The following is a 13,532-nucleotide window of genomic DNA, read 5'->3' on the forward strand; positions in this document are numbered from 1 at the left end:
AAATCTTTAAAGAATAAAATATATTTGTTATTCTTAAAATTTGTTAAAAAATTTAAAAATATTTTAAAATTTTATTTTATTTTAATTTTATTCCTAAAATTTTTAATTTGTATCAAATGTATCTTAAAAGTTAAAATTTTAAAAATTTAGAACCAATTCAGTAATAATGTAGGATAATTATCTCTGATATATTTATTTTAAAAATTGTTCTTATAAAATTATTATTGAATTAATCATAATTTTTTTAAAAAATTAACCGTGTAAAATATATTTAATGTAAATAAAAATTTTTTAGTAAATTTTATTTTTTTTAATTTTTAATAAATTTTAAAAATAAAAAATATATTTTATCCCATCAAAATAAGAAGAGAAAAATTATAAAAAGATGGACACGATGTTATGAGGTGGTTAGACGACCTAACTAGAAGGTAGAAACTACTAGATTCGATTTTGAAGTGGTCCCGTGCAGATTGAATATAAAAAATTTCGTGATGCCGGCGAAACCCTAATATTGAAATTGGAAATTTAGAGATAAATCTGGACCTTCAACACATACACCAGAAAGAGAAGGATATTATAGTTTCACTGTGTCCCTAATATGTATGAGGAGGGGTCCGATTCATGATGATGATCATCATCATGATGCTGCTGTTGCGAGGAAGGGGAGGGTGGTCACAGCCACCGGGGGTTGGCCGGAACTGATCCGCTGTACCACGACAACACCACCGCCTTCACGGCTTCCGCCTATCCTTCTGGACGAGCTTATAGAGGAAATACTGCTAAGGATTCCGGCGAGGTCTCTTGTTCGATTGAGGGACAGAATCTGCAGTTCATGGAGAACCCTAATTTCCAGTTCCCAATTCGCCAAGCAACACCTTCGACGTTCAACGACGGTGGATCCAACCTTGACCCACCCACTTATTGCCTATTTTAGCATTGGCTACGCATACCCGACAATAGGAGTTTTCTCCGTGCCATCTCCGGTGGAGAACCCTCCCCATGAACCCACTAAAGTAGTTCCCTATAAAGGACGACGCCCCCGCTCCATCATTGACTCTTGCAATGGATTACTTTGCTTGTATAATGTAGAGCGTGACGACGAAGGATTGCACCATGGTGCCATACTATGGAACCCCTGCATCGGATCCACATCTCAGCCGGTTGAAATCGGAGGTCCCTTCTCCGTTAGCGGATTCGGTTATGATCATGTGAATGACAAGTACAAGCTTTTCGGGAGAGTATATAAGAAATCAGGCGAATATGTCAGCAGAATTATCACATTCGGCCCAAATATTACCTGGAGAACAATTGAGGATTTCTCATGTAGCATGCCTAGCCCACACGGGACGTTTTCTCTGGTATCGTCTGTTGGGATTTTTGTGAATGGCACTGGCACTCTTAATTGGATTTTTCACGATTGTTTTAGGTATGTCGTGGTTCGTTCCCTTGACTTGGTGAAAGAGACTTATAATCAGTTTCCCCTTCCCGATAGGGATTTAGATGATGATTGCTTTATGAGTCCCCTTTTGTGTATCTTGAGGGGCTGCCTTGCTGCTTGTTATGAGAATAAGAGAACTCATTGGACTGTGTGGCTGATGAAAGAGTATGGAGTCCCTCAATCTTGGACTAAATTGGTCGTAATCCCCCACCACCCACTACTCGTTAACCCTTCGGCAGGCTTTCCATTACAGCCAATCTACATATTCAAAAATAATGTTCTTCTGGCAAAAGCTCCCAATCACAAGTTTGTTTTGTTGAACTTGAATGATGGCAGCATAGATTTTCCTAATATTGACAGCTCAAATGATGGCATGCCCAAACTTCGTCCTTTGTCGAAGGGTTTAAGTTCAAGGACCTTTCGACTATATCATGAAAGCTTAGTTTCACTCTCACACCTTGGTCTTCAAAGTTGCTCATCTGAAATGCGCTTGGTTAAGCCAAGCCTATGATCTCTTTAACAAGGTTTGCTTTTCGGCTACTCTTTTAACATCCTTTTGGTGAAGGATTTCCTACACTTAACTGTTGAATCCATAACTTGATCATCATTATTGTATTGCCCTGTTTTTTGTGAAATGGGCCTATTTTATAGGCTCTGTCCTCTTTAGGATTAGCAAGTTGGCATCACAGTATTTAATAATGTTTGGAATCAGGTGCATTATGAATCTGGTTACACGATGTATTTTGCTTTATTAGAATATGTATTTATAATGAGATACTGCTAGTTAAGGTTTCTATCAGTTTGTTTTCACAAACTGGGAGTGCAATATCTGCAGAGGTTCACGAGCAAGTGCTATGTAATGCCATATTTAACATGGTAATATCCCATCTTTGCTGAGATTAATTTATTAGAGAACTAATTCGAATGTAAGAATGGTTTTACAAGCGTTTTTTGTGATAACTCCTCTTGTCAATTTCACTCGTTTTTTTTTTTTTCGTGATCAATATGCTAACAGAAAATTTATCATATTTTCATGAAATGAAAAACATACCCGTATAAAAATTTTAGAAAAATACCAAAATAAAATTTAAAAGACATTGAAGACTGAAAGATGTTTGACATAAATGACATAAATAAAATTGTTGAATGTAACAAACAAAATAGAAATCAAATTTCATATTGTTTTGTATTCTAATTTAATTTTCAAAAATGGTAAAAAATTTTAAGTCAAACAATGGAAGAAAATGGAAAATAACTACGGAGTTAGAGGCGCTGGCTTTGTGGTCTTCACGACCGTGTTTTTTATTGGAAATATTTTTATTTTTTTTAACTGAAAAAGCTTAAAAACGAGAAAACACTATTTTCTGTTTTGTACTCTTTTTTAAAAACGTTTTCTTTGAAATGTTCAATCGATCGTATTTTCAAATTTCAAGCTTTATTTTTAAAATGAAAATAAAAACGCCCAAATCAATCAGCCCTTATATTTTAGAGTTTAATTTTTGATGCAGTAAAATATTTTGTATTATAGCTATGTAGTGAGTTGTAGCTTCTGTACTAGCAGTATGTATAATAGAACTTCCAATTGTTAATAGAAGGTAGTTCCTGCTTTGTAATACTCTTAATTTAGTTCCAAATACTTTCTTACTTTTCTCTGCATCAATTCTATTTTTGCATTCTCTAAAGAACATATTTCTCGTTCTTCAATCAATCAGATTTTCACTTTTCCTTTATATCCAAAGCCAAGGTTCTCGTTGATCCATGGCATCTCCAGCTAATCAATCTCCATCTTTAGCAAGCATGGCTGCCAATTTGAACAACAGCATTAACAATTTGTTTCAACACAATTTCTCACTCAAATAAAGGTCACTCAACCCGATTCAAATAAACTCGGAGAGAACAATCACAAAGACATGGGAGCAACAAGCTCTTGCTAGTTGCTACCATAAGAGGATAATGTCTACAAGATCATTTGCACAAAGAAAAGATTCCACAGCAGTTTGAAAATTAAAAGAAAACCAAAGAGCAGGTACTGAATCTGATCAATATACTCAATAGATTTAGGATGATTAGAATCTTATATCATGGTTATTGGCTTGGATGGATTTCGTCTTCAAATAAAAAATGGTAGGGTGCACTTATAGTTATCAGATCTGGGAAATGATACAAGCTTATTTTTAAGAATCAACGAAATTGAACAATTGAAGAATCAGCTGAAAGGATCAAGGAATAAGGATTCAGCATCAGATTATATTTCCAGGATCAAAACTATTGCAGATTCTCTAGCAGGTCTTGGAAAACCTCTCAAAGATAAAAAGCAGATACAAGCTATCTTAGAAGGATGAAATGAAAATTATCAAATGCTTTTTACAACAATCAACTCAAAACCAGAAACATATACTCCTTGTGAGGTTGAAACTCTTAACACATGAAGATATATGCTGGAGAAGTTTAGAAAACAGAAACTACAATGAGTTTAAGCCAGTCTTGCTTAGTCATCATATGCTATCATTCCAAATTTCAATTGTGACAATGGAGGGCGTATAGGAGGAAGAAATGGTGGTAGATCATTCTACCAATCTCCAAAACTATAGTGTCAAGTGTGCAAAAGAATTGGCCATATTGCTTGACACTACTTTCACATATTCAACCAAGAAATACCACCACCTTCTCAGCCTCAACAATCAAAAGTTTGACACCTTTGACTAACTCATTATCCTCTTCATTATCACAAGGCAGTGCTACACCATCTATTCCACCACCACTAGCACCATCCTTTCACAATCCATCAGCATATGTTGTTGTGCCTTCTTCTATCACTGACCCTTCATGATATCTCGATTGATTTAGGAGCTTCACATCACATAACATCTAATCCTTTAAATTTGCTCTCTGGATCAGAATACAACAGTCTTGATCAGGTGCAAATTGGCAATAGAACAGATATTCCTATTACACATGTTAGTCATGCATTGTTATAGCTGATATGGCTGAAAAAAGGTAGCTATATTGGTAGTGTTCTAAATCATGTACACGCCATCTTACAGGGTCATCGTAGAACCTATATTGGTTCTATGTTAGGAAAGATATGGTACAATGCCTTAGGAATGTGGGGACACCCAACCCTCTTGTTTTGATTGACGAGATTGACATGGATCCTCTCTCAATTGTTAAAAAAACTGAGGGTGTAAAGTGTAATCTCTAATCTTTCATTATTTTCTCTCTCATATTTATTATTGGTTCTACTTATAAAATTAATGGTAGAAGATTACACTTTACTCCCTCAATTGTTAAAAAAATTGAGAGGATCCATTTCCCAAAATTCTTTATAAATCATGGCCATTAAATTTTTGAATGGATGGCTAAGATTTAAAATTTTTATTAATAATATAATAATTATATTTATATTTAAATATTTTTACAAATAACTCTATTTTAAAATTTTATTTTTGTCCTTTATCCCCTTTATTCATTTTTTCTCCATCACTTCCTTCGCCGTCGCCGCTGACGTCGCTGAAAGGAGGAGCGTGACTACCACGAGGAGCTGTTGCTGTCGTCATCTTCGCGGACTGCCTCTGCCTGCGCCGTCTTCGCCGTAGTTCATCCGCATCTTGCCGTTGCCATCTGTGGAGTCGCTAGGCCATCGCCGTTTGCCATTTCCAGTGTCACCGCCAAGTCAAGAACGAGCTAGAGGGAGAGAAATCCGTCGCAGTCGATGCTGTTCAGTGGGGGAGGAAGAACCGCAACAAAGAAGGGGAACAGGGGCCATTGCGGTGGTCACCGTCACCCTTGTTGGGTAATAGTGATCAGAACTACCACTGATGGAGTCTGCTGGAACTTCAGTCTGAAAAAATAATAATTAGTTCTAATATATGTTAGTAGTGTGGTAGTAAGTGTGATGATAGTAACGGTGGTTATTGGAAGAAGATGTGAAAAAAAGAAAAAAAATAGTTGTTAAAAAAAATGTGAGAAGAGAAAGAAAATGAAAATATTTATATAATTTATTATTCTATTTTATAATTTTTTTATTTAGACAATGAAAAATCTAAATATACTTTTCTCAACTTCTTATTTTATTTCCTAAATGTTCTTTTAGAATTTAGAAGGATAATTTTGGTATTTAAATTTGTTTTATTCAATTGACAGTTAAGCAAAGGACATGTTGGTGATCTAGCAACTAGCAAGTGTCTTGCTAGAGCTCTTGGATCCGGAGAAGAATGCTAATGACCATTTTCTTGATGTTCCCATTGATTTATCAAAGGTAAAATATTTGGTAGCTCGAATGATAACGTTCTTTTGTATTATTGTTTTATTCAAATTTTGTTAATGTTAAAAAAAATATGAATATTTTAATATTGTAATTGTATCATCGATAAGAATTAAAAAAGATTAAAAATAACAAATAAATAAAAAAATACAAAATACTAAAAGCAAAATAAATTGTAGAAATTAAAACAAATAAAAAATCAAAGAAAAAATGAAAAAAAAATGTAAAAGAGAAAAACAAGTAAAAACAGATAAATTTTATTAATAAAAACAGAAAAGAAACAAATTACGTGTTTAAGTTCAGAAAAATTACTTATAACTTCTAATTTTACTCTGTGATGCCACAGGCATTTTGAGGTTTTAAATATTTTCCAAAAGAATTAAACTTCCTATAAAATGTGCCTAAAGCTCTATTTATAAATTAACCTAATGTCAATTCACAGTTACCAAGTGAAAATTTAAATGACATCCGTAACTGTTTCCATACTCCTCGTTTGATGTCAATTCAAAAAATCAAAATTAATAATCAAACTGTTAAATGACCTAATTTAATTAAAATAAACATAAATATTATATACAAAAACATCACTATAGAACTAATTATTTTTTTCATAATTTTTATAAAAATAATATTTTTTGTCTAATATAATGCCTCCCAAGATTTTTCACTTGAAGTCATATAATGATTGAAAGTGAAAAAATCTTGTTATTTATAGCAATAAAAAAAAGTATATATAAACATGTATTTATTTATTNAACTCTATTTTTTTTGGGTTATTTTTATTTATTTATTTACCTATTTATTTATTTTTATTTTTATTTTGACCAAATAAAAATAAAACAGCTCAGTATCTTATCATCTTGTAATACTTGTGAGAGAGAGAATACGTTGGTGTTCGAACACCCACAAATTTTTTCAATTTTGTATCTCTCATTCTTCTAAATTTTATTTATTTTGGTGGACTTCTTCCATTTACAAGAGTTCAACTAAACCTGACTCTTCTGATATTTCAAGTAAAATTTAATTGTTAGTTCAATTTTTATTTATCTCTTTTCTATTGTTGATTTAGAAAAACCCTAACTCCCAAAAATAGTGTAAAAATATCTCTTGTGTTATCTATGAGTACTAGAATCTTACTCTTACTCTGAAGAGCATTCTCATTTTTTTTTCTTTTTATCTTCCTTAACTCAAATTAAGATTTGACGGTCAAACCTTTATTCTTCAATTCTATATGTTGTTTTTTTTTTTAATTTTTTCTTTTACGTTCGTTTTCTTAATTTGATTATGAGCTAATTATGTTATTTGGTATATTGCTGATATTTATAATTATAGATAAATATATTTTTTTAATTATGATCTTGTTCAATATGTTCTCTATTCTTCAAATTACATGTATGCTCTATTGTATTAAATTTTATGAACAAAAAATTACAGATTACTTTCTTGGGCATGTTCATGTGGGCTGGAATTCAAATATTTTTTATCTTAGTCTTTTTGAATCGAAAAAATGGTAGAATATTCTAATTTTAAAGAGGCATCTCTTCTTTTTTATTCTATTGTGAATTTGTGATAAAATTTCAAATAGATAGGCTACTAATATACATATATTTTATTCATGAGTATTAGCAAGCAGTATTAAGTCTTGTTCCATGTTAAGTCCTTGCTTATTGATTAAACAAAATTAAACCCGTATAAGCTCAACTTTTATTAATTTCTTATGCATTGCTTTCTACCTTTACAGTTTGTTTGTTGATTGTTGACAACCTCGACACCCAATATTTGGATTTTTTCAATTTGTACTCTTATGGCAACCTCAAGCCACCATCTATCAACAAGTCCTACTCCTTCTTCATCTAAAGTGGTCATTTGTGATAAATTTATTGTCAAAAACGACAAAAATTTTGCTCCTGAACCAAAGGCCTCAAAATAAAATATATGGGATCTCAGGTGCTACTCTCTTTCACCATTGACAGTGTAGACTCTGCTTTCATCGGCCCTATTATCTCTCCCAAAGTCACAAACAAGATCAAAAATTCTTTTCCTGGTCACTCTTAAAGAAAACCCGTTGCTTTTCAAAACTTTATTCCCATTGGATACTTCGCCTCCAACAACAGGCTATTTAGAAATCTCCCAAAGACCAAAATATTGGAGGTTACCGTACTTGGTTAGATAGGGTTGAAATTGAGAAGATGACCCTATAGAAAGAAATTGGAATATATGATCTAATTCAACATAGTAAAAACTCTTACACTGTCAATTTAGGATTAATGGGAGGTGCATTGTATTTTTGGGATGAGACTTCTCATACTTTTCATATCCCATACGATATTATTAAGCCTACTTTTCTGAATGTAGCTGCTATAACTGGCCTAACTTTCTTGGGAGAGAAAATTTTAACTATTACCAAGTCGACCACAGGAGTTAAGTATGCCATTGATATCTTTTCCACCACCTACTAGAGCTTCATTCTCAATAACAAAGGTCAAGATGAAGAACCTGTTTCTGATAATGAGCACATAGCCTTTCGTCTCTATTGGTTGAGCGGCGTTATTTTTTGTGCCCGGAGTATTCAGGTTGAAGTCACTTATCTCCCATTGGCCATTATGTTAGTTGAAGGTAGGAAGTTGTGTTTAGCCAAATTGTTTCTAACTCGACTACATCTCACTCTAGATTGGATTACAGACCTTATGAGGGAGAAGAAGAGAATTACTAATGTTGACGATCCTTTTTTGTTCTTTCAATTGTGGCTGTTTGTCAATTTTTAGTTTGAGCTACAACCATGTTTGATCCAAAAAGGTCCTACAGATTCTGTGATTGAAGGACACCATCTGCTCAACTTAGTTTTTCCTGACAAGTTGATGGCCTCACATGATAAAATGAAACACTTCTTCTGTGCTTTCTATTACTTGTCAGAGAAGGATCACAACATCAATTTAACTCCTTTTGCTAATTGTCAAACTGGTCCAGAATGATTGACGCGATCTCTTACTCCAGTTAAGATTTCACAAAAGAAAAGTATTACTATTTGGTCACAATTCTAGACTCCCTAACTACTTTTTGCTGGATTCTCAGGTAAAGATGACCTAAGAACAGCAGTCTACATGTCAAATGCCGTTTCTAGACAGTTTGGATTAACTCAAGTTATTTCGTCCCCTTACTATCTTCAAGAGTCTCAATCTTTACATATATTGTGGGTATGTAAGTTGGATGATTTATAGATGGTCTTCAACTGGTATTTTCCTTATCCATTTTGTCTCTGGTAAAATTGACACTTGTAGAAAGACTTTCTAAAGCTTCTTAAGTCAGCCATGGTAAAACATTCATGCGCGCTAAAACTTAAATGAGTCTTCGAATTCTTTTCGCAAGTATTAGTAATGACATACATATATTTCTTTTCAATTTGTGCAAATAGTACGTAAAATGATTATACAATTATTTGACCCAAACAAAATTTTAATATAAAAAAGGCTGTGGAATTGCATCAAGTTAAAATGTACTAATTTATACATATATTTGCTATCCATTCTTATTTTGCTTTATTTAATTTTTGAATAATCTCAAATAAAGACAACATATAACAATTAAATTAAAACCATGACAATTGTAAAATTTGAACTTAAGATCTCATATGTATTCACTAATAGAAAATTAGTTATTACAGACAGATATTTTCGATAGATTTTATCTCATGAAAATATAGACAGAATTTTAGAGATATTTTTTTGTCGGAAAACAAAAAATAAATTACCATAAATTACAAATGGAAAACAGAATCCGTCGATAGTTCTATCGGTAAAATTAATTTTTTTTCATAGGAAATGGTTACGGACGAAAAATTCGTCTGTAATTAAATAGATAAAACGCTGCGTTTTATTAAATTATTACAGACAGAAAATTCGTCTGTAATTTAAAATTTTCCGTCAGAAATATTGAGTTAACCCTAATTTTATCACCACCCTATCGAGCTCCATTGACACTCCATTCACACTCCTGACCTAAATCTTCTTCGAACGATGCCAGCAGCCCTCATTCCTCTTCAAAGTTGTCGTCGAACTCTTCTCCTCCGGTAGAAGGTGCTGTCGCCGCCGACAGGGACAGACCGTGGGTGCCTTCGTCATTTGGGGAAGCTCTACTCGTCCTTCTTCGCATCGTTTCTCCTCTCCTCGCTGTCGCACGAAGTTTTGAGTTGAGCTCGTGGTGTTGCCGTCGCGAAGGGTTCCTCCCCTCCTCGCTGTGCATCGTTTCTGATTCTCTGCTCCTCGCCATTTTTTGCTGTTGCCCCTTCTCTTCTCTGATTTTAGGTAACTCTGTCTCAAACTCTCATCGCGAGCTCGCTCTGTCTCACACTCTCCGAGCTCACTTTATCATCTTGCCATCTCTTCGGTAAGCCAATGCTTCTTTAGTTTCATCTTTTTTTCCAATTAATTTTTAAGATTTTGAACTGAATTTGTGCACAGAGTTTGGAATTGAATTATTTATTTAATTTGTTGAATGCTGATGTGATTCTGAATTCAATTTAACTTAGAAAATTGTAATAGTACTAGGATAAGATTTATTTATTCATTTTTTATTTAGGATTAAACTAGCGTTTGCCTTTGATTTTGTGATTTCATTTCTGATTTTGTGATTTCATCTCTGCTTCCTTTAATTCTTTTTAGCGCTTTTACAAACCTCCCCCTTACAGAACAGAGCGGCTAGATTGCAGATCCATAATGAATTTTGGGTTTTCTCGCTCACATCAATCTGTAAGTTCTTTTCACGCTGATCTCGATTTCTTCCCCTTTAATACCACTTGAGTTTCTCAATATAACCCTAATTTTAACGACCTTTATCTGATTTCGCTCTTTGACTTGTCCATTTGTAATTTGGGATTTTTAGCTACTTATATTGTACATAAACATAACTATGTAAGAATTCCCAAATTTCCCATTCTAATTTCAGGAGAAGCAACTGAAGTAATTACTATTGTTTTGGTGTTTCTTTATTTAATGTTAAGCAAGTGTTTAGCGTGTAATTAGCTAATTGGGATTAAGCTAGCGTTTGCCTTTGATTTAGTCTCTTATGAGGAGGAAAACACTATGAATATTAAAGATGAATTGATATTTTCTGATAAAAACTGCATCAATCTGCACAGTACTAAGTAATGAATCTGCATGAGATGCAATCTTATTTTCCGAGGCAAAAATAGCTATCTGATTCAATAAACATTATCTGAATTCTTGAATACACATTAGCACAAAAATTTCTGGAAAATATCTATTCATTTAATCTCATCCATTTACTGCTGCAATTGCGTATCTAAGGGACTTACTTTGTTACGCTTGCATTTATTTTGTTGCGGAAGATGGGGAGTGTTGGATTTCTTGTCATATTGAAGCGATTAACTGAATAACATCTGTTTCTCACCTTATATTTCTAGTCATATTTATGCATCGCAATGTATTTTCTTATAAATTTTGTTTGTTTTCCTGTTTTTTCTTTTCTTCTGCAGAGGTTGAAATTTGAAAACCCTGAAGGTGGGTTGAGGAAAATTGTTCTGGCAACTAATATGGCTGAGACTAGTATTACCATCAATGATGTTGTCTTTGTGGTTGATTGTGGTAAAGCTAAAGAGACATCATATGATGCACTAAACAACACTCCTTGTTTGCTTCCATCTTGGATATCAAAAGTTGCTGCCTGGCAGGTATTTTTTTATTGTTTATTTAATTTTGTGGATATTGATTATTTACCCCTTTGAGGTTGAACATTGTCAAATTAAACTAGTTAAGGAAGACCTAGAAAAATTGAGAACAATGTTAGAAAAATCGTTGATCCGTAATTTTTTCCTGAAATTTTGGTTTTTCATCAGGTAATGGGATCAGGATCAGCTGTATTTTCTTTACAACTAAAATCTAATAATTTTAGATTGTAAATAATGTGTCAATTGGAATAGATGGAATTGTTGCTGTCACATGCACAGACATTTTTGTATAGTTTAGCTAACATACAGATGTATATAGATTCACAATGTTTAATACTTTCCAAATTACTTCTTGTCATGAAGTATATGGATTTGCTTATTTTTGTTGCTTAAAAGGTTTCAATTTCTTTTCTTTAGAGAAGAGGAAGGGCTGGTCGTGTTCAACCTGGTGAATGCTACCATCTATATCCCAAATGTGTTTATGATGCTTTTGCTGATTATCAAGTGCCCAAACTTTTGAGAACACCTTTGCAGTCCTTATGTTTGCAAATCAAAAGTTTACAACTGCTGATATTGTCATAATGATTTGTTACTTTCCAGGGCGCAAGTTGTCAATGCTTCCTGTGGAGCCCAAACCTGGCAAAATGCTCATTCTGGGCGCTATCTTCAACTGTTTGGATCCCATAATGACTGTTGTTGCTGGTCTTAGTGTAAAGGATCCTTTGGTGATGTCGGTTGACAAGAAGGATGTAAGTCACCATGACTATCGTTTTGTCTTGACATTGGATGTAAATCTTGCTAGAAAAATAGTGGATTTTATCATTTTTTTATGTTATCATCTGATGACATCACTTGTTTTTTGGAATATTAATATTGGAACTAAAGTTTAACAATATCACCTGATTAAGTATGTTGGGCCTATCAAGTATCAAGCATGCTCTCTGGTAGAGCATATTAATGTTGAAAAAAAATGGCTTCTATTGATTCCTTTTTAGCACGCAAATATTATCACTAATTTATCAAGCAGGATTAAAATAATCAATATGCTATCTGTGAGGCAGAAAAGGCTTAACTTTGTATTTAGTTGTTTTATATGCATGTTTCTTACAGCTTGCAGAGTCTGCTAAGGCCCAGTTTTCTACTCGTGACTATAGTGATCATCTTGCACTTGTCCGAGCTTATGAGGGTTGGAAAGAAGCTGAAGCTCAGCAAGTTGGCTATGAGTACTGTTGGCAAAATTTTCTTGAGCGTGTTACTCAACAAACAGATGAGCGTATTAGTAAGTTGTTAGATACACACTTGACTCCTTTAGAAAAGACTCAAAAGAAGTTAGACAAATTAGAACGGGCAATTAGAAAGGCCAAGAAAGAAAAGCTAAAACAGAAGAGATGGAATGAGGCTTATGTTAGCTATTATGAGAAGGTTAGAGCGTCAAGTAGTTCTAGTGCAGTTCCACTACCACCGCCACCGCCGCCACCTTCAATGTCTTCGGATGAGGACTATTATGATGATGAGGATGAAGATGACACTGAAGACTATAGCTGATACTTTTAGTATGGTTTGAACAATATACTAGGAATTATAGTTGATGATCAATACACTTTGTTTATGTTTTGAATTATATTGACATGCTTGTTTATAGTACTTTTCTTTTAGTTTGATAATACGATGAATTTGTTTATTTTTTGAAATATTATAAATATTCGAATACAAATTAGATAAAAATTTGTATTAAATTTATATTTATTCTGTATGAAAACAAGTTTATTTTGTAATTGGAAAAATAAAAAAATATTTTACCTTATTGACGGATTTACAGACAGATTTTCTGTCTGTAATCAGAATGTGAGATGATTTTTCAAGGTTCAAATTACAGACAAAAAATATGTCGGAAAATTTGTCTGTAATTACAGGCGAAAAATTCATCTGAAAATCTGTCTATAATTATAGACAGAAAATCCGTCTGTAATTACAGACGGAAAATCCGTCAGAAAATTCGTCGTCTTCGGGAAATGGAGGGAGAATTTACAGAGAAAAAATTCGTCGGCAACAGGTAAAAATCCGTTGGTAATTTTCTGACAGAAAAAAATTCGTCGGTAAATAATTTTCAATGGGACTTTTACAAAAGAACAAAATCCATCGGTAAC

General features: G+C 33.3%; 1 protein-coding gene across 1 annotated transcript; it reads left to right on the forward strand.

Moving 5' to 3' along the window:
• Window positions 1-602: 602 nt before the first annotated feature.
• LOC107464515 (F-box/kelch-repeat protein At3g23880) lies at window positions 603-1,949 on the forward strand. Its single transcript, XM_016083435.3, has one exon. The coding sequence runs from the start codon at window positions 603-605 to the stop codon at window positions 1,947-1,949; it is 1,347 nt and encodes a 448-aa protein (XP_015938921.1).
• Window positions 1,950-13,532: the final 11,583 nt, after the last annotated feature.

This window comes from Arachis duranensis, chromosome 9, assembly GCF_000817695.3.
Source record: "Arachis duranensis cultivar V14167 chromosome 9, aradu.V14167.gnm2.J7QH, whole genome shotgun sequence".
Taxonomy (NCBI): domain Eukaryota; kingdom Viridiplantae; phylum Streptophyta; class Magnoliopsida; order Fabales; family Fabaceae; genus Arachis; species Arachis duranensis.

Excerpts from the sequence above, each read along its gene's own strand:
- LOC107464515 (XM_016083435.3), top strand. The coding sequence starts at position 603 with ATGAGGAGGGGTCCGATTCATGATGATGATCATCATCATGATGCTGCT.